This window comes from Dermacentor albipictus, chromosome 10 (genome assembly GCF_038994185.2).
Source record: "Dermacentor albipictus isolate Rhodes 1998 colony chromosome 10, USDA_Dalb.pri_finalv2, whole genome shotgun sequence".
NCBI classification, from domain to species: domain Eukaryota; kingdom Metazoa; phylum Arthropoda; class Arachnida; order Ixodida; family Ixodidae; genus Dermacentor; species Dermacentor albipictus.
In genome coordinates, this window is record NC_091830.1 from 9,162,366 (window position 1) to 9,187,951 (window position 25,586).

Sequence of the window (25,586 nt, forward strand, 5' to 3'; positions counted from 1 at the left end):
CAAATATTTAATAAAAAACGACTTAATGCTGGTTAAAAGTGATTCGCTTTAACATTATTCGGAAAACAATTCCCAATCAGGGCCCCATTAAATTCGCATAATCACGTTCCATAAACATTTTTCCAAATAAGCAGGTCAAAGTGATTAACAGTGTAGGCTCTCGTATTCCGAGTAGGTAATGTAAGCTTGCTTAATGGAAATGATTCGTTTTTAGCTAACACTTCATCAATGACTTGGGCGAACTTGTATATGTGTACACTGTTTAGTGGCAATATCCAAAGTGATTTAAAGAAAGGTTCCGTTATGGAAACGCTGGCGACTCGAGAGTCATTTCATTCCGCCTTCGGCTAGAAGCGAAAAGGCTCGTCTCCCAGGAACCCCACCTCCCAACTCTTTGGCGTCCCATCAGGGCGACAGCGCCGCGCTCTTTTGCGTCGGTGCCGCCCAAGATTGAAGCAGCACCGGCGGTGCCGCGGGATCCCCCGATGGAGCTGAAAGAACGTGCATCATCGCGCTAACGTTGTCGCGGGTCGGGCATCACAAGGCGGCCGGCGACCTGTCAAACAAGAGAGGCGGTGCGGTCGGTAACACGGCGTCGAGGTTGTAACGCGTGCCCCTCGTTGCCACCGTGGCCCGCTGGTTGCGGCGTCTCTCCTTCCTGCCGAAGCCTCGGTGACCAATTAGCGGGGAAAGGCCCTCGAAGTCTCCTTCTCGCCTCTCGTGTTCCCCTTTGTTCCCCGCGGACGACGTTGTTGTCTCTCCCACGTTTCGTTTTTTTCCTTCGGCCGTACTTTGGTGTCACCCAGAGGGCGCGAGCACCCGACCGCGAGCTCGTAGCGCGGGCGTACACAAAGACACCGAGGGCGCGACACTCTACAGACAGAACAAGCACGAGCTGGAGCGCTAACGCGGGCGCTATTCATTACAGAACTCGCTCCCAACCACTGCCCCTACCTCCTTTCTACATTCCCCAGATCTCCTCGTTCTCCCGTTCCATCGCCACTAGTGGCGTGAGTGGAAGGAAGAGAGCGGCGGGTGGTATGGGCACAAGAAAAACCAATCGATAGGGGTTCGTTCCGCGCTCTCTCCCGCGGTGCCCGACCGACACTACCCCCCCCCCCCCCCAAAAGCGGGACCACGACGTCACCTTGACGTCACGGCCCCGGCGCGCAGGCGCGCTTCAGGGGCCGTCCGACTATTGATCCGCGTTCGGTGCGTTGTGTGGCCATCTTCACCGCCGGGAGAACAGAGCGGGCATGGCGTCGGTGTTGCGGCTCCTAGTCCTGCTCGTGTGCGGCCTGGGTCCCGCCGTCCGCGCCCTGGAGCCGCGCGAGGTCTTCACCAACTCCTTCCTGGTCCGGCTAAGAGGAGACCACGAGCCCCGGGCCGCAGAAGCCGTCGCCAAGCGCAACGGATTCCACAGCATCGGGCCGGTGAGTGTCCCGTTCGCTGCGTGCGGCGGCAATGCGCGGGCGGCCCCTCCGTTGGCCAACGCGTCGGTGCCCAAACATAACCGTGCTCGCCCCCGGGCCCCAACAGCTGGGATTCTCGACAAGGCACGCCTCGCGTTCGCGCGGCCTCGAGTCGTTGTCACGTGCCTCCGACGGTGGTCGTCGTCGAGTTATGCACTAAATGCGACCGTACAGCGTCGAAAGCGAAAGTTGTCACACACTCATCGGCAAACGGCCGGTCCGTGTGGGACGCCAGCTGTCTCCGGGCGTGCTCTTGCGGTCTCTCAACCAGCGAACGTCAAGGGCAGCTGTGTCACTGTCACTCTTCGAAAGAAGAAGCTGATTCGAAACGCGGACGTCGCCAGCAGAGAAATGTGCAGATGTGTGTTTTTTTTATTTTTCGTCGATCGGTCCCAGCTTGCCACGTACGTGCACTGCAGTTCGCTGTGCTCGCGTTGCGCCGACTCGAGACGGGCATAATGTTCGCTCGCCAAGCTGAACCTGTGTCAACAACAGCGATTGTATATTCATAGTTGACCGTGAGAGAGCGTTATATCGGCAAAACAAAGCGTTCTCTTGGAAAAAAACGTCTCGAAAACATTGAACCCACTGGCTACTGAGCGCGGCAGATGCAAGCCTGGGACTCGAGAAAGTTATCGCCGTATTATTTACTACAGTAACACAGTTGTTACAGTGGGTAATGTATTACAGACATTGCTGTCGTGGCATGAGTCGTTCTGTTATTCGCTCGAGTTCCGCGACCTACAGATTCCTAACGAGCTTGTCTATTCTAGTGTGACGAGCACTGAGGGAAACTCCCCAACAGTAATTCGACTTGAGCCCGACATATTCGGTGGTGCTGTAGGTTGACGCCAAGAAATAACCTTTGTCTCTAATAATGCCGTGTCAGTACTAAACGCGGCGTATGCCACGATACATATAACAGGCGCTGTATACATCGTCTATCATTGAGGCTCCCTCGGAGCAGTTGCACGCCTTTGCGGAGAAACTGTGCAACGTCCGGCCTCCGCCCGCGTCGTTGTCCCCCAAGATCGTCTTCTTCGTTGTCTATGAGAACCAGAAGATTAAGATAACGGCTATCCTTACTCCCATTTTGATATCTGAATATGTCGACATTACGAAATTTATTTACCGCGTTACTGAAAGGGGGTGTGCCATAGTAAACATTTACCTGTGCGCGCACAATAAGAATTAAAAACTTGAAGGACGCTCAAACTTCACCTCACCCGCCGTGGTTGCTCAGTGGCTATGGTGTTAGGCTGCTGAGCACGAGGTCGCGGGATCGAATCCCGGCCACGGCGGCCGCATTTCGATGGGGGCGAAATGCGAAAACACCCGCGCACTTAGATTCAGGTGCTCGTTAAAGAACCCCAGGTGGTCAAAATTTCCGGAGTCCCCCACTACGGCGTGCCTCATAATCAGAAAGTGGTTTTGGCACGTAAAACCCCATATATTATTATTAAACTTCACCTTTAGGAATGCAAAGCGGTAGCATTCAAAGATTCCTGACTGCTTCCAACGCTTCCCAGTAGCTGCAACTTATGTAACCATAATTTTTACCGCGATACCCTGGCTGCGAGTGCTATGCACGAAGGCGAGCTCTCTGGTAGATTCGCGGCCTATCGCGTGCGCCGATCCCGGAGGTAATGCACAGCCTCGACAAAAAATTACATAATTTTCAGGTTTCTATTATTGTTCCGCACTTTTAATATTTAAGTCTGACAAGATTAACATAGAAGACATGCGCTGTCGGTGTTTTGTTCCATGACATTTGTTTGTGGGCTGCCATTCTCAAAATTTCGAGAAACAACTTGTTCAAGAATGTAAGACAAGTGGTGAGCAACTTTAGCGATAGAATGGTGTGGCAATATAACCGCATATACTGCATGTCATATAACAAGGCGTGGCAAATACATATGCCTAAATATACATGGAAATTTTCGCTCACGGACAACTACCACCGTCGCCGACGCCAACACCAACACCGGATTTTCTGGGACACGGGGCCATTTACGCTCTCGCGTTAAAATTCAAAACACGCGAAATATGAGCGAACACTGTCGTGAATGCACTGGTGCTCCAAAATATTGAAGGTTAAAAAATTGAAATGGTGAGGTTTAACGGTCCCGAAACCTCACAGGGACGCCTTAGTAGAGGATTCCCAATTGATTTTAACCCTTTCGGGTTCTTTGCACTCGAAGTACAATAGACTACTGGTTTTGTAAACGCCTCCATCAGAACGCATGGCACACGAGCGTTTTACTGGGTAGCAATCCAACCCGCGACCTGATCTCTTACAGAGAAGCTGTATACGTCTACCATCCAAGGAAACGTTCGTGTCGTTGTGGTAAGCAAAAAAAAAAAAAAGACTCCACATACGTGGGCCGATCCCGGAGAGAGTGCAACGCCTGGCCGACCCGCGGTGGAGGTGAAGCAGGCGTTAAGCATTTTTCATACGTGGGCCGATCACGAAGACAGTGCAATGCTGGGCCGACCCGCGGCGAAGGTGAAGCATGCGTTAAGCACTCCGCATACGTGGGCCAATCCGGAAGATAGTGCAATACCGGGCCTAACCGAGGCGGAGGTCAGGCAGGCGTTAAGCACTCCCCAAACGTGGACCGATCCTGAAGATAGTGCAATGCCGGGCCGACCCAAGGCGGCGGTGAAGCAGGCGTTAAGCACTCCGCATACGTGGGCCAATCCGGAAGATAGTGCAATACCGGGCCTACCCGAGGCGGAGGTCAGGCAGGCGTTAAGCACTCCCCAAACGTGGGCCGATCCCGAAGATTGCGCAATGCCTAGCCGACCCGAGATGCCGGTGAAGCAGGCGTTAAGCATTCCATACATGGGCCGCTCCCGAAGATAATGCAATGCCGGGCCGACCCGAGGCGGGATTGAAGCAGGTGTTAAGCTCTCTCCATACGTGGGCCGAGCCCGAAGATAGTGAAATGCCACGTGGACCCGCGGCGGAGGTAAAGCAGGCGTTAAGCCCTCCCCATACGTGGGCCGATCCCGAAGATATTGCGATGCCGGGCGGACCTGCGGCGGAGGTGAAGTTCGCCATTAAGGGGCCTACATACACAGCTTCGCTGGTCATCCTTCTCTAAGAGTGGAAGGGCACTGAGATTTTTTTAATGTTAGTGAACTAATTCGACTCATACGGCGGAATAAAGAATCACGTCTTATGGTAAATGAACGTAACATTGGTAAATCCGGCAGTATGTACGTATTATGGTTCATACAGAATTTTCGTGTCTGAAGCTACATCTGCCAAGAGAGTAATCACGAGGTGTCCATGACAAATCGGTTAGCACCATAAGTCCCCTCCAGTGCATGCGCAGACAGTTTTTTTCGTGTTTCCTTCGTCACTGCCATAATGCGATCTTCCAGCTGATGGCCGAAGTTTGTGTTGTCCTTTTCGATTCTGCTATGCACGCGTTTTGTACGCCTTTCTTTTGAAACCGCGATTATGAACTCTCCTTCGAAAATGTGCAACGTTTCAACAGGCGACAAATTGTGTTCTTGTTTTAAATAAAAGAACGAGATCCTGTGCATGCGCTTGACGCCTAGTTTTGTGCTCTTGGACAATCCACGAGTAGGCTGTCACTTGCGTCCTTCTTTTATGTAAGAGTAAAGCGACAGTTCTTTGGGGACCCGTTCGAGGCAAATAAGTTTGCGTAATGCCTTGGAATGTTACGCTGCCAGCTTGGCACGTGTTCGCCACGACAGCGTCTTTTCACTTCAAAGCGTTTTTTTTTTAGTGCTCTCAAGAACAAACCTATTCCGGCCAATGTCACATGCAGATCTCAATTTTCATATGTTTTCGGGGTGGCTCGAAGGCAGGACGCCTTGCGCAATCACGAATGACGAACCGAGGAAGGCTGCCTGTCAGATTGCTTTTTCTGGTATTGTAATTATAGCGCATGTTTGCGACAAAGTAATCATGGTCACTGATTACATAAGGTGTTTCAATTGTTACTGCAGCAGACCTTGCGTTTCCAGAAACCAACGACTTCCATGCTCTTAACCACGAACAAAAGAAAAGGAAACCGAATCGCTGCGAAATAAGGATAACTTTACAGTGCGCTAACAATCAGTTGTCTATGGTCGCCAGAAATTTGCTGCCTAACGTGTTTATCTGATGCAGTGCTATTACAGTTGGGCCAGTTTTACTTCAATCACTTCTTTTTCAACCAAGAGGTACTAAAATCGTTAACTGGAACTTGAAATTACCAAGAAGGTTTATTAACTCAAGCGGAAGCTTATCTAAGGAAACGGGCTGGTATTTATTTACACGAGATCATGCACCACCTAAACACGAACGCCAAGTAACGTGACTTGGATCCCGACAATATGTAAGGAACAGAACTATCATCAGGCTAGTTGCATGTAATGCGGATCTTGCCTGCAACGCAAACGAGGTTGGTACACAAAAGAAATGGACCACGCCGTCGGCCCAACAGCGCGTGGTGCTGTTGTCTATTTCTTCGTGTTGCATTGTCCATTGTGTGTTGCGGATCATTATATGTGGATATATATAACGACCTGCAAATATATAAAGCAGCGTTGGCACGGAGAAAGGGAACGAGGATGCGTAGGAAACATGGAACATCGTTTTTGTCAACGCAGTTATAAACGGTTCATCCTTGGGATTATATTAGCTATATAATATCTCATATTGTGGGAGATGTGTGTGTCACGTGATAATACGTTATCCCTTACAGTCAAGGGCGCATCCCTTTAGCAACAAATACGCATGTGATAAACAAATCATGAAGGCGAATGTGGCTTCTAGGCTAAATTGAAATAGTGTAATATTTTTAGGCGAAAAAATAAAATGGGAGGTAGGATTGCTTAGGGCCGACTATTCCAAGCACTTCTCAGGAAAGAAAACAGAAGGCGAAATCAAGATCAAGCTAAGAACCAACACTACACGCACAATAAAACAAAATACAAAACTACAAGTATTGTCAACACAGGAATTAAACACCGTAAGCACGGTCTGTAGTTATTGCGTGCAGTCATAACATAACACAGACAGACAATTAAAATCCCGGCCGCGGCTGCCGAATTTCGATGAGCGCGAAATGCAAAAACGCCCGTGTACCGTGCATTGGGAGCCCGTTAAAGATCCCCCGGTGGTCAAAATTAATCCGCAGTCCCCCACCACGGCGTGCCTCGTAATGAAATCGTGGTCATGGCCCGTAAAAATTCTAGTATTCAATACAATTCACATCGCATTACCAGAAGTCCTGCATAGCTCTTATCAAATTTCACTTCTTCAACGTTCACGTAGAGAGAGATGCAAATGAGAGAAAGGCAGGGAGGTTAACCAGACATAAAACCTCCGGTTTGCTACCCTGCACTAGGGGAAGGGAAAGGGGAAGTAAAGACGGAAAGAAGAGCGTGACAAAAATAAAAGCGTGAGAAAAAAATATGAAAAGAGATGAAATGGGGTCATTATAGTCTTTCTAATAGGCCACTGTCACGTAGAAAAGTCAACAAACCCTTGACCGACTTTTGCTGCGACGACAGTTCACGTCGGCATTCCAAAACTGACTGTTCTGAAAGTGGCCTGTCGTCAAGGCGTGCCAACGTGGTCGCTAGTGACAGCCGGTGCGCGCTATATTGAGGACAGTGGCAGAGCACGTGTTCGATGGTCTCCTCGCCGCCGCAGTGTCTGCAAGCCGCGCTGTCGTCCATACCGACTCGGAAGGCGAAGGATCTTGTGTAGGCGACACCAAGCCACAGTCCAAAAAAAACGTTCACGTAAATATTTCAAGTAGAATATGTAACATTGAAATGGCGCTCGAACAACAAGATCTGGTTCTCGGCCAGTCCATGGGAATCTCTGTTCGCTGAGAGTTCGTGACGGGCGCTGGAGGCACGCCTCTGCCTATCAGCACGCGAGCTCGGCCTCAGCAGTACGTTTTACAGATAGAGCCCAAGCAACCTTCAAGAAGGTTCAGGGAGGAACGCAGGCGGACCTATTTTTAATCATGTAGCGGACGTTCTAGAAGAATATGCTCCACTGAAACGTCAGAGTTATTTCAAAAACTGTAGCCTGGAAATGGACGTTCTTAATGCTCTTAATGCGTCACGAAAAAGGGGACTGATCTGTCAGTGCAGTAGCATCTGCAGCTACGCAACAATCTGTAAAAGGAATATTCCTCCTCCTTCGCAATCACACAGATGTATGAAGAATAGATTAACGCTGTGTGCACATGTAAGAGACTTTCAGTTTGTCTCTAAATGTATTACCTTTTAACTGAACACTGAGTTACGGGAGACGAGAACGACAATTATGACGATGATGATGGTGATGATTTATTGGCATCCCCTTTGACGGTGACCGATAGTCACCTAGCCTGCTTGATTTAATCAGGTTGGCTGTAAATATTTTTTCAGTCTAGCACAACAACAACGTTGGCCGCGACACCTCGTGACGCTTTGTCCAACCACAACTCGTTAGATGCGTTTTTGTGTTACGCGTATGATTAATTGAATAAAAATAGAAATTAACTGCGCACACGTTGACGATTACGTAGATGTCGACGCTTTACTCTAGCAGCTACGTAAAATACGGTTGTTTATGCTACAATGCTACCTACCTTCTCCTTCTCCTTCTACCTTCTCTGCCTAAATTCTGCCTTGAAGGATGTCGTTTTGGGCTAGTTGGTTTTTCAGAATGTTAACTGGTGCAGCGCAAAGGAGGACATAGGGGCCCAGAAAAGACGTGGACAAGCGCTCGTCCGATGTCCTGCCCCCCCCTCGCGTTGCACCACTTCACTAACCTCTAGGCTACAACATAAGGCGCCACCAACGCGGTCGCCTTTGTACACGTCTCGGGTAGCGCGGTAATCCGTGAAGGGTAACACGCGTGCTAGTTAGCGAAAACTATTTATTACGGAAGATGACCGACGTGCCAGCTAATCTATAAATACGGGGGAAAATAGCATTGGTTATACACTATCGCATGCGGACACTTGGGCATTAGGAAGTGGGAATTTAATATCATTACATGCTTTCCATTTAATTTCTCAACAAATTTATGTATCGTTAGTATGGCTAACCAACCTATGACATAACAGCAAGGAAAACGAAATAATGTCAAGAAACCAGATGCAGGAGGCGCAGGTGCAAGATTGCTCGTAAAGGTGACGCGGTGCCTTGGACTTAAAGTTATAACGAATGCCGCAGGTACGGAAAGTCAATGACCCTCTAATGCCAGCCGGTGCTGCCAACCAGCAGTTACAAAAGCGAAACACGGCACCCAGAAATTCAAAAAAGAAAAAGAAACGTGCCGGTCGCATTCACGAGTGACTGTCGTTGAAAGCAATGTTAGAGAACAGGCAGACTGATTATACGTTCACGTTCTGCAGCGCACGGGAATGAATTTAAAGAAAGAAATGTTACTGCGAGTTGGGATAACGAAATCCGCCGAGGTCACCTGCCTGTTGCGTAATCCTATCCGGGCAAGGGTTTCGGGCTCGCAGCGACGGATTAAAGACGGAGCAGCGACCGTAAATCACGGCGACGACGAACACTCGCGAATGTTTAATCTATCGTCCGCCTACGAAGCCGTGCCGAAAGAACCCCTGTCAGAGCGGTTCAAGCGTAGCGCTCACTCCCCTTCGGTGTTTGGTAACACAGCAGGTTTTTATTAATTGCTTTCGCTAGTCGCGTGTTGCATGTTCGGATTGCAAAGTTGGTGTTGTAAGCCTTAGGTATGATTCACAGACGCTGGTTATTCGCTGACACTGAGAAGCACTGGAGTTGAACAGCCCGAAAGTGAAGAACCGATAACGCTGTGGTAATAGGTTCCGACTGAAGGCAAACGCACTGTAGGGAGTCAAACAATTGGATTGTGTCAAAAGGTTGAATAAATTTTAAGGCACTAGGCGGGTTCGACTGATTCAGGATAGGGCTAAATGGAGAACCCTGTGATAACGATGATGAAGATAATGATGATTAATCTAGCCGGAGAAGGAACTTCTTGTCTCGCATGCAACCGAAATATGCATAAACGCGTGGTGTGCTTTGCCAGGAGAGAGATAAAAGACAAATGAAGCTTAAAGCGTGAAATAAACAGTAAGGCGTGAAAGAAAACTTTTTGTGTCGCCCAACGGAGAGGTAGGTCTCGGAGTCTAATCCCATTCAAGTCTTTGTTCCAGATTTGGCATCAAATTTTGCAGAATTCCGAAGCCTCGCGGTACGTCGCGATGAGGTGTGGGCATCAGTGCGCCCAATGCATTTTCTCTCCCCCACTGGACAGTGGAATAATGTAGACTACGCCGCATACACCACGCGCCTGCGCAGAAAAATAAATGGCACACTTTTGTTGCATGTTTAGGCACAATGTCGTTAATGAGGTTGCAAGCTTTTCTGGGAAAAAACGCAAGTCATCATTGGAAACGTTAGTCAAAAGATGCGCTAAATCTCTGATGTTCTTCGCATTTCAATTCCTTCTGTAAATCGGCTTGACCGCAATAGCGATCAACTAGCCATAATAAAAACCCGAGTGCGGAACAGTGGGAGAGGATGCTATCCAGCGACATCCTGAAAGTCCAAGAAGGACTAGTAAGGCGTGCACGCAGGGCAGCTACCCTCAGCGGAGCCCTGGACTAGGGGAACCGACCCTGGAGAGACGATGGAAGACTCCATCTGAAGCCGCAAAAATCACTGCAAAATAGAGCAAATAAACGTTTTTCATCATCATCATCATCGCGCGCTGTAACATTGCATGTGTGCGCAATCGAGCCATTGCTGTTTGTTCTTCGATTTGGTTCATTAAACTATCAGTTGTAGGTTCAGCACCTTGTCCAGTGTACCTCTTATTCTGCGTGTTCCTCTCTCTCTCCTTTACTGCCGCCATAACGATTATCCAACAACTCGCTCTAGTTTACAGCTTATTGCGGTAAAATTACAATTAAATCTCTTCCGATTCTGAGTTCTCATTCTCGCACCGTGTTAAAGTATGCAGCATTTTGCAGGAATCTGAATGTGTTCCAAATTCCTACATCTGCAGACCTTTAAAACTAAAACTGCAACTGAAACTGCGCCTCGAAACAGCACGCAAAGACAGCGAAAAGCATTGAACGCACTTGAACATCTTTATGAAGAAACGGGCATCCTTAGTAAGTACTAGGCATTGCACTGAATAATCACACGATGGGGCTATAACTTTCTTTTATTATTTGTAATTATTAGGGCTTGTATAATACGTGTTATACTTTTTTGTATTCTCTGCTTGCTTTATTGTAACTCTGTGTATTTCCTCATCTATTTATATGCTCATCGCAGTCTACATCACGGCCGTTTGTATGTGTTTGTGACTTTGTTTACAAACTAATTGTGGGGCAACTTGCATTTGACTTTTATATTTTCATGTTCACGGGTGTACAGGACCGTGTGCTGTGTAGTTCTGACCGTATGACGGGATTTGTTCTCATTTTCTTACATATAATTTTATATCGTTGTTTCCGCTATGCGAGAAGGAGTAGCCGTCACCATTATAAGGTGACTACGTCTCTTTCTTTTATTTTCATTTCAATAAAGAAAGAATGTGTCATGGGTGTAGTTGTCTAGATGGTAGTAACACCATCTAAAAAATTTAATTCCTGTTTTATTGTTTCAGTTGGTTTTTACTTTAGATGAACCTACTTATTCACTTCTTCTATTATGAGTTCCTTGCTGACCTTTTGTTTTTTCTTGTTTTTAACGTTTTTTTTAGGCTTAGGCTTACTTCGTCCGTCGGTCTGCAGTAAGACGTGGCCGGTTTCTCCTCGCGGGTGTTCGCCGAAATTTCCGAAGCAGCGACAACGAAGGACGACAACATAAAAATCCAAGTAGTGAAAAAAAGAAAAAAGCACACGAAAGAAAGAACAAAAAAAAGACCAGCTACGATTGCTGCAAGCGTGCGCAGAAAGTGATAAACGATGCAACTCGAACCGCGGGCGACACGCGCCACGTCCGAGTCCCGCCGACAGCGCGCAATTTACGATTTCATCTCGACCCGTTGCTCGTCGTATTTCGAGAAACGACTCGAATCGCTCCGACGATACTGTTTTCTTCATCCTTTGAATAAGTGTCAGCGTCTTTTGAGAGAGAGGAACAAAACAAAAAATAAATGGAAGGAGGGTAACCAGGCGCACGTCCGCGGTTCGCTATCCTAGGTGCAGGAAAGGGGATAAAGGCGCGAGTGGAAGCACCGGTTGCGCACTTACTCGAAGGCGCGCGTTAAGGCCGCCCCACATTCAGCGCCCTTACCGGCGTTTTCTGGCGTCGCGTCTCTCAGCGCCGTCGCACGAATGAGCCCAGAGAGGGCGTCAAGTCACACGAACGGCAGCTGATTGGTCTGCGCTCAGCGAGCCGCTTCTGGCAGCGGCGGCGGCGGCGATCTCTTGAGCGCGCCACCCTCAGCGTCGACGCCGAGCGACGCCGGGTAGCGAAACGCCTGAAAACGCTGAATGTGGGGCGGCCTTTCGTCGCCGCATAGAGCTGTCGACTTCAGCTGCCGTGGTGGCAACGCCTTCGCTGCTTTCGGAGCCCGCGACGCGCAAGGCCACGAGCCGAGGACCTCCGCTTGTGGAAGTGGTCTCGAGTCCAGTCGGTTGAACGTTGTCAGGGAAGGGCGGGGTTTGACGTCATAACAGCAACAAAGGCACGGAACGGGTTCAGTAGCTTTTGTTTTTGTTGGTGCCGCAGGAATTGCACGTAGTTGTGTCATCCATTCCAGTACGGGACGAGGAATCTTCTGTAAAGCCTATGTTCTTATACAGGCCCATATAGCCTATATAGGCTATGATTCTGTGACTCAAAGGCAGCCCTGCAGTCCCGCTTATCGGGAAACCACCAACCATTTCTTATGTGACGGCCCCGCATACGACGATGAGAGGAGTGCCCTTCGGACAGCTTTGGGGCCCTTAGATCACGTGCCCTTTACAATGGAGAAGATCTTATAAGCCCGTGGCCTCGTGCGTCTGCTATGTGCAGGGCTACAAAAGCGCTGCTGCGTTTCTTGAAATGCACCAGCCTATATGACCACCTGTGACTTAATCAGCGATGTAGGCTTGTCTGTGTAAGCGTGCAAAGTGCGAATTTCTCTCTTCCTTCTCCTCTTTCAATCCCCTTTCCCTCGTCCCGAGTTCAGGGTAACTTCCCTGCCTTTACCTTATGCCTTCTTGTTATCTCTCTTTTTTGTTAAGTCACTTCAATCCAGCATCTCCTTAATTTTCAACGCGAGAGGAGGCTAGGGAAAGCTGTGTTATACTTCAGGAGAGGCCTGCTACCGGAACTTGCACGTTAGGAAGAAAATTGTGTTAGGGGTCATTGCCGAAAAAAAAAGCTTCCAAGAGAAAGATAAAGTACAGTGATGAATTAGTCGCCTACATCGTGACTGCAGGCTCCAGCATTCGAAGCTTCGATAATCGCATTGATACTTATAATTCAGTGTACGCACAATCTATTGTATGGAGACACAAGTGATAGCATTATAGTATAAAGCCTCATGTGTAGCTCGTGCACTGCACAACACCTCATTCAAAGCTCTTGGTCGGCGTTATGTACGTCTTATAGTCACTTTAAGATTTCACTGCTAACGAATGCAGGCAACAGCATGCGTCATGACGTACCATTGCGGAAAAAAAATGTATGTGATAAAGCCTGCATGAATAACGGACGGGGGGAGAAAAACACAAAGCTCGGTAGAAAGAGAGAGAGAGAGAGAAGCTCTTTCATGAATCCTTTAGAAGTTTGCCTGGCGGTACACCTAACATACTTCAGACGCATAGGATGACAAATGAAATGGCGTGCATAGTTTACATGCAACATAGGCACACAACATACCCAAAACACACCTCAACTAAAGTGAAAAAGAAAACTCAGTAACGGTTCCGTTGTTTATATACGTTATAACGAACTGATCAGTCATATCAAACCACCTATTCTTTCAGTATATTCTCACGAAGCAAATCGTCTAAAACGCCGAAGGCACATTTGTCTTGAGTGCATCTTTCCTGAGTTCGAGCCACGATTACATGGCCCTTGTGAACTCACTCGGCCTCTCATAATCATATGAAACGATGACAAGACGTTTCGTGTGGATGCTTAATATGTACTGTCGTGCTAGTTTGTGATCCACGATTATCGCGAAGAACACTTGAAAAAAAGAAAAAAAAAACAAATACGTTCACGCGAACATGACTGTTGATGACATGCACATGGCGCTCTGTATGTTTGCACCTGCGCCTGTGCACACCCTCGTGATGCATGTTTGGGTGAAAGTGCTTCTTTTCTTTTTCAAGTGCGGTGCTTCACCAAGATCATGTAACGACGTAACGACGTAAAGCATTACAAACGAGAGAGACCATCAACCGAAGGCTGCGGAATTTATGCATTTACTAATAGCTATGCTTCAGAAGCTGTTGAGTTGTGTTGCTGGACACGAGGTCGCGGGTCGCCGGTTGTGACGCGAAAAAGTAAAGCACATCACTGAAACCGTGCTCACCTACATTAAGCTGTGCGTACAACATTCATAATTTAGTGCCTTTTTTTTTAGTGTAAAGGATCCCCGTCTACTTACGCGAAGTGGGTCGCTCTACCGTTGGTAACGCCACCACTACACTGTTCGTTGGCGCCTTGAAAAGGCGAAATGAATTAGAACACTTGTGCAGGTTAAACGAAGTAACGGAAATAAACCAGGGCCAAGAAGATGCACGATGATAGACGTTTTCCGCAATGACCTGCACAACCGCAGAACAAAAATTTGATTGAAGCTGTTATCCTGCAGACAGTTCTTTTATTCCCTGCTACAATAGCAGAATGACCGCTATGACATGCTGCTATCCAGTTAGTCTGTGCAGAACAAAGTTGTTTACGGTTAAAGGAAACTGGAACTTAATTTTCTTCCAATTAATATCACTGAGGTGTTCGCCAACGTGGTCTCTGTGCTAAAGATTATCGCTGATATATGTCATGAAAACCCGATATCTATCTATCTATCTATCTATCTATCTATCTATCTATCTATCTATCTATCTATCTATCTATCTATCTATCTATCTATCTATCTATCTATCTATCTATCTATCTATCTATCTATCTATCTATCTATCTATCTATCTATCTATCTATCTATCTATCTATCTATCTATCTATCTATCTATCTATCTATCTATCTATCTATCTATCTATCTATCTATCTATCTATCTATCTATCTATCTATCTATCTATCTATCTGTTTATTTATCTGTTTATTTATTTATTTATTTATTTATTTATCTATTTATTTATCTATTTATTTATTTATTTATCTATCTATCTAAGCGATAATGTTGGCAGAATACTAAGTGCGCGTTCTCGTAAACAATAGATAATACTGTATGCTTAAATCGCATAAACCCCTCTTTTTCGATTAAAGTCCAAGAAATGTTTTGATTGTATGCAATTTTTAAGTTTTCAAACAGAGAACTGCAATTACATTGCCTTTATACCGTTTTTGTGGCCTCTTTAACAACGTACCAAAGTGTGCACAAAGTTATTTAGTCTTACTCATCCACGAAGACGTGACTTCCAGGCTGCTCTAAAAGAACAGTAGTCGTGAATAATATATTTATTTGCTTTATTTGGCCAATAAGATTTAGTACACCGTTGTTTGATCTCGACGCTCCAAGCCTTCTTGGAGCGTCACAGATCCACAGCGATATTGCGCGTTATTAAAGGAAGAAAAAAAATAATAAGCCTTTTACAACGGATGCCCGTATTAAAAGTTGATGAAAGCCTTTGTACGACGAATGGCACAATCCAAGTATGGGCAGTCCATATCACGTAGTTATGCTCCGCAGAATGCAAGCATTAAACTGGCTGAGTTGGAAAGAAAGAAAGAAAGAAAGAAAGAAAGAAAGAAAGAAAGAAAAAGAAAGAAAGAAAGAAAGAAAGAAAGAAAGAAAGAAAGAAAGAAAGAAAGAAAGAAAGAAAGAAAGAAAGAAAGAAAGAAAGAAAGAAAGAAAGAAAGAAAGAAAGAAAGAAACGACTCACGCGGTCGTTGCTTCATGTTCCTCCTGAATACTGACTCTCCCGTAGCAACCAGCGAACGATCGTGTTTTCTACAATTGAATCTTCCGCGAAGCAAGGTACACGTCGGCACTGCGGGTGGTTCGAATTTCAGTCTCGACGGGTGCCAACAACAGCAACGTGCGCCAACTTGTGCATTAAATATAATATCTACCAGGGGACAGTGTCTCCCCACGCGCCGTCAAAGCGAGCGAGGACTATAGCGCAGGAAAAAAAAAATAAATGTTACCTCTCACTTCTTTTAAAATTTTACGCGCTCGACTACTCAGGCTCGAATGATCGAGATTTATTGTTCGTCGATCCTCACAAAGGGAAGCAATTGGCATGAAAGGGCCACTGACGGCGCGAAGGCGCTTCCTCGGCTGCCTACGCCTTTGAAAGGAACAGTTTCCAAGCCCCTGCAGACGAGTGCAGAAATTCTTGCCTGAATGAAACGCAATTGTCTTTTTCTTTTCGTTGGTGTATGCGTTATGTCGCATGCAAATTAGGCAGCCCAGCGAGAAATCCAAATTTTTGATCTCGCGCACCGCTGCTCAACGGTACGAACCTCATTAGTTTTGATCAGTGACGAGTAAAATGTTCAAATGATGCAATGAGAGTCCTTGAGCGTGGTGAGCTTTTTATAAGACCAATTCGACATGAAAGCCCTGTCAGAGTTGTTATCATTAATGGGCATTCATCCCTAAGCGAACATCACGTTCCCGAAGGATAATGCGCTGCGTCGATGCTGGCTAGTTGGAAAATTCTTGAAGAATTTTCTCGCCCTGCAAATCCGGAACTTGAGGTCAACGAACAAAGGAAGGCACGGTCAAATGAAAGCGCTTCTAAACTGTTCTCCACAGGACTACTATGGTAATAGTCCTTCTGGAACTGTGGAAAGGCGCCGAGTACTTGCAGTACCTGACGAACTTAGTATTTTCTTTCTTTTTCGTGGGCAGATACGACGTTAAATGCGCATTCGCCTGTCTGTTCCATCTCTTCAGCGCTTATAACACCGCTGAAAATTATTCGCCAACAGAGGACACGCTTTGTCATTTTCCTGACGAAAGAAAAAAATGAAGGCCCTCATTAGAGAAAAAAACTCAATACTTAATAATAAAACAGGCTTTAAAGTCCGGAAAACTACAGCAGAATAGGCATACCTGTAGTTTATGAGTAAGCGGGACTATTTTTATGCTTTTGATAGGCACTCGTGATTTTTTTAATGACCGTAAGACAAACGTGCAACTTTTGAAACACCGAATCGCTTATCCGTCATCAATACAAAAAATGAGGCAGCTATCTATCTATCTATCTATCTATCTATCTATCTATCTATCTATCTATCTATCTATCTATCTATCTATCTATCTATCTATCTATCTATCTATCTATCTATCTATCTATCTATCTATCTATCTATCTATCTATCTAGTTAACTACATTCACGCGGAGAGTCGTTTTAGGATCTTGAACGACTGTGCCACACCTGCGTTCCCGTGTGTGTGTGTGTGTGTGTGTGTGTGTGTGTGTGTGTGTGTGTGTGTGTGTGTGTGTGTGTGTGCGTGTGTGTGTGTGTGTGTGTGCGTGTGTGTGTGTGTGTGTGCGTGTGTGTGTGCACGTGAGTGAGTGAGTGAGTGAGTGAGTGAGTGAGTGAGTGAGTGAGTGAGTGAGTGAGTGAGTGAGTGAGTGAGTGAGTGAGCGAGTGAGTGAGTGAGTGAGTGAGTGAGTGAGTGAGTGAGTGAGTGAGTGAGTGAGTGAGTGAGTGAGTGAGTGAGTGAGTGAGTGAGTGAGTGTGTGTGTGTGTGTGTGTGTGTTTGTGTGTTTGTGTGTGTGTGTGCGCGCGCGTGCGCGTGCGCGCGCGCGCGTGTAGGTGCGTGAGTGAGTAGGTGTGTACGTGAGTGAGTGAGTGAGTGTGTGCGTGTGTGTGTGCGTGTGCGCGCGCGTACCTGTGTGCGCGTGTGTGCGCGCGTGTGTGTTTTTTTTCTTTCCCTCTCCCACTCTTTTCATCTGTGCATTTTTTTAGATATTTCTGTCTCCCCTTAGCCCTTCCCCAGTGCAGGGTAGCAAACTGGATATATATCTTCCGGTTAACCCCCCTGCCATTCTCATCTCTTTTATCTCTCGCTCTCCCTCTCTCTTTAGATTATTCTCACATGTAATTTATGCTCCAATATTTCCTACCAATGGTCTATCTAGATCAAAGAAGCACTGCATAGGGACAGCGGGATCTATTAGGTCGAGACATGAACCGCACGGAACGTGGTCGCTATTATCCGAATCCACAATGTGGGCATGGAACCGACCTCCAGCCAGTAATTAACGCCCCGCTCCAAGTCCGCTGTTTGCAGACCAACGCGAACGGCGTGTGGGCTTCAACATTTCGCGGACGCGCGCAGCGGGCAGTCGTCTCCTCTGCCCTTGCGGCCTGGAATTCGTAACGACCTCGATGCAAAACCACTCTTTCCTCCTCACGGCTGGCCCGCCATTTTGAGGCTTTGATGAGGAAAGTTTGTTCGTGGCAGCTTGCTTCGCCCCGCGTCATGAGTTAGAACAAAACTCCCTCTCCGGAACATTTCACGAACTTCAGAATCGTCTGTTAGCAGAACACAAAGTCGCAGGTTTTGTCCTATTATTGAATTACTTTCTGCATCGCTAGAGAGTTATGAGTTTAGAATTCTGAATAGAAATGTGTAACATCGCGTGGCATCACGCTCTAATAAATATATTCTCACCGCTAATTGCGCTCGAATCGTGGAGCACATGGCAGTGATGCGAGGAACGTAACACCGGCGCTCTTCAGGCAGGTATCTTGCCAACTCTTGCAACACCACCGTTCAGAAAAGCGCCTTTAGACCATATGCGTCAGCGAACTCACCGCTAATTTCCTTCTTGCCTCCTCTCTCTCCGTTATCTTTGTTTTCCCCTTTCCCATTCCCCTGGTGTAGGGTAGCCAACCGGACGTTATTCTGGTTAACCTCCCTGCCTTCTGCTTTTCTCTTTCCTCCTCCTCCCTTGCAACACCATCACTTCTGTTGCCGACGCAAGCATCAAGAAAAGAGGCAACCCGCCTTCCTGTGTGTCCCTTATAAGTGTGCCACTTGTTAACGTTGTACGTTGCGTCAAAAACACACACGAGTTTCAGCAAGCGCCAATCAGTTAAAGATCCTGGCACTGACGCACCCCTGTACTTGTGCCGGCGGATCTACGTATGGTGCCCGTCATTTTGGTGGTGCCTGTGATTCTTGCAAAGAATTAAATTCTTAACACGACTACTTTCTAAGGTTCCGTCCCTGAACATTCACAGACCTCATTCGCAGTGTGTTTCTTTAGTAAAATTTGCTTGCTACTGGCCGGTCGCCTTCGTCAATATGTTCATTATCACGGCTGACTGGTACATGCTCTTACAAACCGTCCTTGGAAAAGAAAATTTCCGCTATCGACTAAAGACCCAGCATTGTTTTGTTTTTTTGCCATTCTACGACCCACATATGTTTGGTGCCAAGTGTAGCTCAAACTAAGAGAGATTGTAAGCGTTAGTGAACGTACGTCCCACATGCTAGAATAGAGAGTCAATTTATTGCCAATGGCATACGCGTTACGTTATAGCGAAAAATCCCCCTTCTTGTGACAACCATAACCTACTGTACGTAAATTCTAGACATGGTATGACTTTTCTTATAGCTTAGTCATATCACTTAACACTAATTCGTTTTTTTTAGTTCGTTGGCTCGGTTTTTCTGGGTGGTTTCTTTTCACCTTTCTATTGGTCGATCTCCTTTTCACTTGCTACCTAAGTAAAGTTTCTTCGGACACATGACTTCGTATGTTACCAAAGAGTAAACATACAGCGTTCTTTCTATAGCTTTCCGTGGCATCAACTGCCGTCGCTGCATTACCAACGACCATGAGTGTCATTGCCGCAACTCACAAGCCGATACCTTATTATCGCCTTATGTACGGAGTGCATCGGTATTTGCACTCGTATTTTTTTTCATTCTTTAGTTTTTTCAATTTCCGAAACTGCGAGTGATGAGGCGTAAACCGAATAACCCACATCACCTTCCCAAAGATACTTGTAGTGATGACGTTCGAGTGCTATACGCGAAAATGTCAAGAGTGAGGCGAAGACTCAAAGAGCTACCCTCTCGAAAAGCTCCCCGTAAATATCAGCCGAGGCATGTATATTTATCTGCAGGCCTGTTTCATACGCACTCATAAATGTCTAGAGGCGGCAGGGCAAATACTTAAATAGTAGCCGCCGTTTGTATAGCGGCTACGAAGAAGTCTTCTTTATTGCGGGAAGATCACTCTCAAAGGTCTTTGCGCAACACCCATTTCCAGATAAGCAGACTCAGTCATTACTCTCGAAAAAGAAGTTACATCCTTAAAGGTGCTGGCTTGCCTCGTGGGTAACACCTTTACACATCACATTATAAAATATGTTGGGGTACAGGACAGCGTACTTCAACTACAGCTGCGATAAAGGAAGCCGCAGCTGAAAACTGCGCAATAATTCTTACTGTCTGGTGCCCATGGAAACATCTGACACGATTCTCGCAGCGATTGAAGTTTATTTCATGCAGCTTTCAAGTCATCCGCAGTATCTAATATCGTGGTTAGATGCTACAAAATGTCGACAAGAAAACAAAACTTCCATTGTCCCCATAAGATTCAATCTTACCCATTAAAAGTGAATGGTTCACCTACGAGACAAAATGAACACACTTTATGCACCCATAAGGATATTAAAAAATGTTTAGTGTATACACCAGCATGTCGCTCACGGGTGGTGCACATGAAACCATGCGAACCAAACTGTTTTTTTTTTTTTACTCCTCCACTCTTCAACCACCGTTCAAAGTATAGACGTCAACCGAGGAGGCTACACTGCTGTACAAGGGGCATCTTTTAGTGTTCCATAATAACCCTTTCCCCTGCCAACGTTGTTCACTTTATACCAGCTAAACGAACTATACAATTTGCAATTTGTGAGAACTGGCTGAAATAGCGAAGCAGTCGTCTATTCTTACAAAATATCACGACTCTCGGTTTGGCAGACAACTAGAACAAAGGGGGCGAACCTGGACCGTGGGGTTCTTGAATAAAGGTTATTCTCTCTCTCTCTCTCCCAAAATATGCGCGTGAACGACTGCTACTGGCTTCTTTACTAGCACTAACTGAGCAAATGACTTGGCTCAAGTTATTCTAATTATAATTGGACTCCGAGCACATATAAGAGTCATGAAAGCCAGCCTCTCCCTTCCGTCTTTAGCAATTCGTCGAAACTTTTGCCGCCTGCAGGTATTTGATAAAGTATATGACCATACCGTCCTTCACGACAGATTTGTTCTATCACCACTGTGCACGTCCCGTCGCGTTGATCCTTGTCATAAGGTAGACATCCCATTCTGCAAAACAGATATCATCTGGTTCTTTTCTACTGCTCAGCAACTGAGTGGAGCCACCTTCCCGCTGTAGGTGAAGTTTTTTCGATGCCCTAGCCAGCCTTGTATACTAACCTCCTAGGTCAAATTTTTCGTTATTATTCCTTACAGCAGTTTTGATCGTTTTTCTTTTGTTTGTACTTATTACCCACTCCCCTGTGTATCGTCTTTGGCCTTGGCGGTAAAATAAATTATATAAAAAGAAATAAACAGTCTTTTTTACTGTACACCTCCTACTAGTCCCTTGGCCGGACTTTAGATCAGCAAAGCGAGAAATGCATGCGCCCCTTGGGTATGCAAGAAAAGGTGAGGCGGGCAGACAGGAAACAAGAGAAGAGAACGGGACAACCCGAACGCGGTCAGGAAGTTTCATCATCCGCAGGAAGTCCGCGTGTTGCACGGTTAACCTGTCCCAATCGGCGTAAAGGCGGTTCCAATTGTGACCGTCCCCCAGGACCGCGCAACGGACCTTTAAGCACTCCTGGTAGAACCCAACTTGGCGCCATGATTCAGCGGAAAGAATAGCTCCAATCCTCCTGGCATGTCCAGTCGATGGTTGAAAGAAGCCGCACATCATTTGAACTTCCAGTGGGACGACACGATAACGAGTAAACCACGACATGGTTCTAGCGCGGAAGATACATATCGCAATTAAGGAAGCTAATGAAGCAAGATTGTGCAGATAAGTAGGGGGGCATGGAAAAGGGCTCAGAGTACTAGAAATGAAGCTTAGAACGACAGAAAGCTGAGCTAGTTGGTAAGGATTCATTATGCAAGAAAATGTGAGGCGTGAAGACAGGACACAAGAGAAGTGACGTTCGTGTTGTCCACTTCTCTTCTCTTGTGCCCTGTCTGCGCGCCTCACCTTTTCTTGCATAATGAATCATTACCAACTAGCTCAGCTTTCGGTCGTTCTAAGCGCCTTGAGTATTTGAAGGAAGCATTCGCGTTTTACAACACAGGCAGTCGAGGCATGAATTTCTTAATTTTTCACGTTCCTTTTTCCTCTCCTCTATTCAGAGCGGCACGCTAGTTAGGTTTTGCCTTTCTTCGAGGAAGTTTTCCCTCACTGTAATCCAGCAAACTTTCATTATTTCATATGATTTTCAGCAATTCTCCGATACATTGTCCTTTGCCTGGTAAATATCACGTTAACACTGTATGCAGAAGGAAGTTCTACCCGGTCTGTTCTACCCTAAGGGTAACGTTGAGAATTCATTATCCAACGTGTTTCATATAGGAACCATCGGCAAGCGCTTCTCCATAAACCTATGTCTCTTCCTTTCCGTGATTCCACGACTTCGTCAGCCCAAGTAGCTCTAAAAGCTCTGTTGTGCATCGTTGTTTTTCTTTGAAGACAGCGACAGACGTCGTTACAGAATGTGATAGCTCTCAGGGGCGCCTCACCACAGTTTCATTTTCCCCACCTTCATTTGTTTTTTCTAACCTAACCTTCTCCATTCTCGCTCAGTAGCCAACCAGAGGGTTCTATTAGTTAACCTCTCTGCTTTCATGCGATATATATGTCTCGCTCATTCTACGACTTTGCGCTGCGGTCATCCATTTCAATTTCTGCCGTTCTCTGCGCTGTCGTCTGCTCCTCTTCGCTCCAGCTGTTTCGCTTACCGCAAGCTTAGCCGTTCGCGTCCACAGAGCCTAGGGCGCTGGAAACACACTCATAGACTGCCCGACTCCACATTGCTTTACTTTGCCTTTATCAGCGAGCCGAGATGTGAGAGCGTGCTAACACGGCGCGGCTCGACACCTGTTGGTATAAAGGACCGATAGGAGAGCTGTGCCAACGCTCCGTGCTCTTGACCGCTCAGTTCGACGGGCTGGCGACAGGACAGCCCTTGTTTGCTCCGGGAACGCGAAACTTTGACCCTGCCATTGACGCTGCTTGCGTCAGGTAGCTGACGTCGCGCTGACCGCTTGTCCTATAGGAGGGTATCTCTGTGGTTAAATATAGAAGGCGGGCACCAAGGTTCATAGCAACAAAGTTGCCCTTTCCTTCACCCATATATATTGCTCCAAGACGCGAGGAGCGGATTCACGTCTACAAGTCACGGAGACGGTTGTAGTGGACCTTATAACTGCAGGGGGCTCGAGATGACCTTTGACGATTTAAGACTTCGCGCGTTTTAGTTACGTATAAGCACTAGCATGGGCAACATTAAAAGGGAACATCCAAATCACACCATTTAAGTAAGCTTACCGTTTATACAGCTATGCCAAACTTGTCAAAAGAAAGGTTTAGCGGGAAGACTACTTGATACAGCCATGAAAAGATGACGTTGGGATGCACGATTGTCTGGTGATCGTAGATTGCAAAGGATTCCCGTGTATTTTTTTTATATCGCATCACGACTGCAGTAAAATACCCTTTGAAGCTGAGTTTTTATCAGGCGACAAGCCTGTGATACATTACGAATTATTGTTATTCACGAGAAACAATGTAATAAAATCACTTTAGGCGTGTACTCTACATCACTTATCAGCTAGTCCAAGGTGGCACACTAATGCATAAGTTCAAGCATAGCACCTTCGTATTATAATGGCTGATAATTTTTTAAAGTTTACCGAAATTCTTTAAGACTGCCCGTGACAGATTGCATAATTCCTGTCCTTGAGCTGGAATATTCAAAGACACGGACATTACTAGCATAAGAAACTTAAACACACATTCCTCTGATTAACAGAAATGCACTAATTGTCTTCGTAATTAATAATATGACGGCGCATATTGTAATTTACGAATTGTAGCCTGTGAGTTTGTAAGGTGTATTCATTTGCAATCGATCTGCAAGATTCCGCCAGTTTCGACATATTGTTTCCCAAATTGGGGGACGAAAAATACGGGCGTTAGAGCTAGTTTTGTGCTTCACTGCATAAGAGTACGTTTTGCTTAAAGAGTAAGTGGAACAAGAGTGCATTGTTACGGCAACTTTGATGGCGCACGTCTCCAAACTGGTGCCATTCTAGAACTTCATTCCAAGTGGACACGCCCTGCAAACGCGCAGGCTGCTGTTAATAAATTGCAATATGGGCCATAAAGTAATTAGTTAAAAAATTTTATTAGTGTATGTTCTTAATGAATTGAATATGGATTTTATTTATCGTGCAGCCTGTATGAATGTTCCAGCTCAAGGTTGTCTGCAACAGGCGAGTTAAAAAAAAAACTTCGGGAAACAAAAATGTTTCGACCGTGTAAGAGATGAAGCATAGCTTAAAGTCGCTACGCAACTTCGCCCCTCCGACGTCATCTGTGGGAACTGTACACATAGACAACCTGAACCGCTCCTTACCCAAGTGCTCCGTGCTCATGATGGCTTCTCGGGCTTCTCTTTAGCATTTTAGATTCTTTTTTTCACTCTTAAATCACCGTTAAATAGTTTAGTGTGGGCGCTTACTCAATACCTTAAAACGACCCGCTGTGGTGTTGGGCTGCTAAGCTCGAGATCCCGGGTTCAAACCTGGGCCACGGCGGCCTCATTTTGATGGGGGCAAAATGCGAAAACACCCGTGCACTTAGGTTTAGGTCCACTTTAAAGAACCCCAGGTGGTACGAATTATTCCGGATATAGCAAGTGTCTGGCGTCTGTCCGAGTTTCCTCTACAATTTCTCTCTCTCGCTCTCTCTCGTCGTTTACCGTGATGCTACGAATCTGGTTGCGCGTATCGCCTGCGCCCAACCAATCATCGACCAATCCCGATGGAGTGCGTACACGCCGCACATTTTTGGGACGACCGCAGCCGCAGCAACAATTTCACCGGATTGCCCCCGGTTATTCGCCCGGTGCGCACGCCCATCGCTCCGGCATCGAAGCCGTGCGCATCGCTCTATAAGTAATGAGCGCGTGGGCTTGCTGTTCGGGCCCCGGTCGTGAACTCGGCATGTGGAAAGCTCCGAGAGTCATGGTACACCGAACATATTACACACACACACACAAAAAAAAGAATAAGACTCAATAACGAATGTTGAAAGGCGGTCCGATGTCCTCGCTAGATGACGCAACAACCGACGAACTCCAGAGTATCCTGCCGGAATTGGCCGTCGGCCGGAAATTAAAGTAGCTCATGTTCTGGTTTGGTTGCGCGATGTGATGTGATTGCATTAGTTCGCGAAATAGGCACTTACAAGTGGACGCCCTACGCGTAAAAGCGTTGTTCAGCCTCGTTACATTTTCGTTTTTCGCGTCGCTAATCTTTTCTTCGTGTCTTCTTTTTCGTTTGTTTCCATGACGAAAGCTTAAGCGAAATAAATGTTCCGTGACGCAGTTTTCTACTGTCCAAAAAGCAACGGCTGTTTCGGGAAGGCTGGTTAAACATGAGAAAGCAAACGACAATCACGACTCGATGCTTAGCAACGAAGCCCTCCGGTGTGTAGCCTTGTTTGCTGAGCGATGCATTGTTGAGGAATGGGTGCGATAGCTGCCACGGAAAGAGGCCTGGCGCTCGCTTCGGTGGGGCACGCAATGAACGATCACGTGATGGCGCATTGCGCCGGCTTCTATAAGAGCTTCTTGAGTAAAACAGAACTGTTGGTTCATTTTATTTCTTTTTGTTTCTATTTCTTTTGCTAAAGTAACAGTGCTTATAAAGGTGCAGTGACGT

At 46.5% G+C, this 25,586-nt stretch overlaps 1 protein-coding gene across 1 annotated transcript in view; it reads left to right on the top strand.

Moving 5' to 3' along the window:
- The first annotated feature begins 1,189 nt into the window (after positions 1-1,189).
- The window catches only part of amon (prohormone processing protease amontillado), a 204,659-nt gene continuing 180,262 nt past the window's right edge, over positions 1,190-25,586 (top strand). Inside the window, exon 1 of the mRNA XM_065454679.2 lies at positions 1,190-1,433. Coding sequence (XP_065310751.1) covers positions 1,257-1,433 — 177 coding nt within the window. The 5' untranslated portion in view covers positions 1,190-1,256. The remainder of the gene's footprint in view (positions 1,434-25,586) is intronic.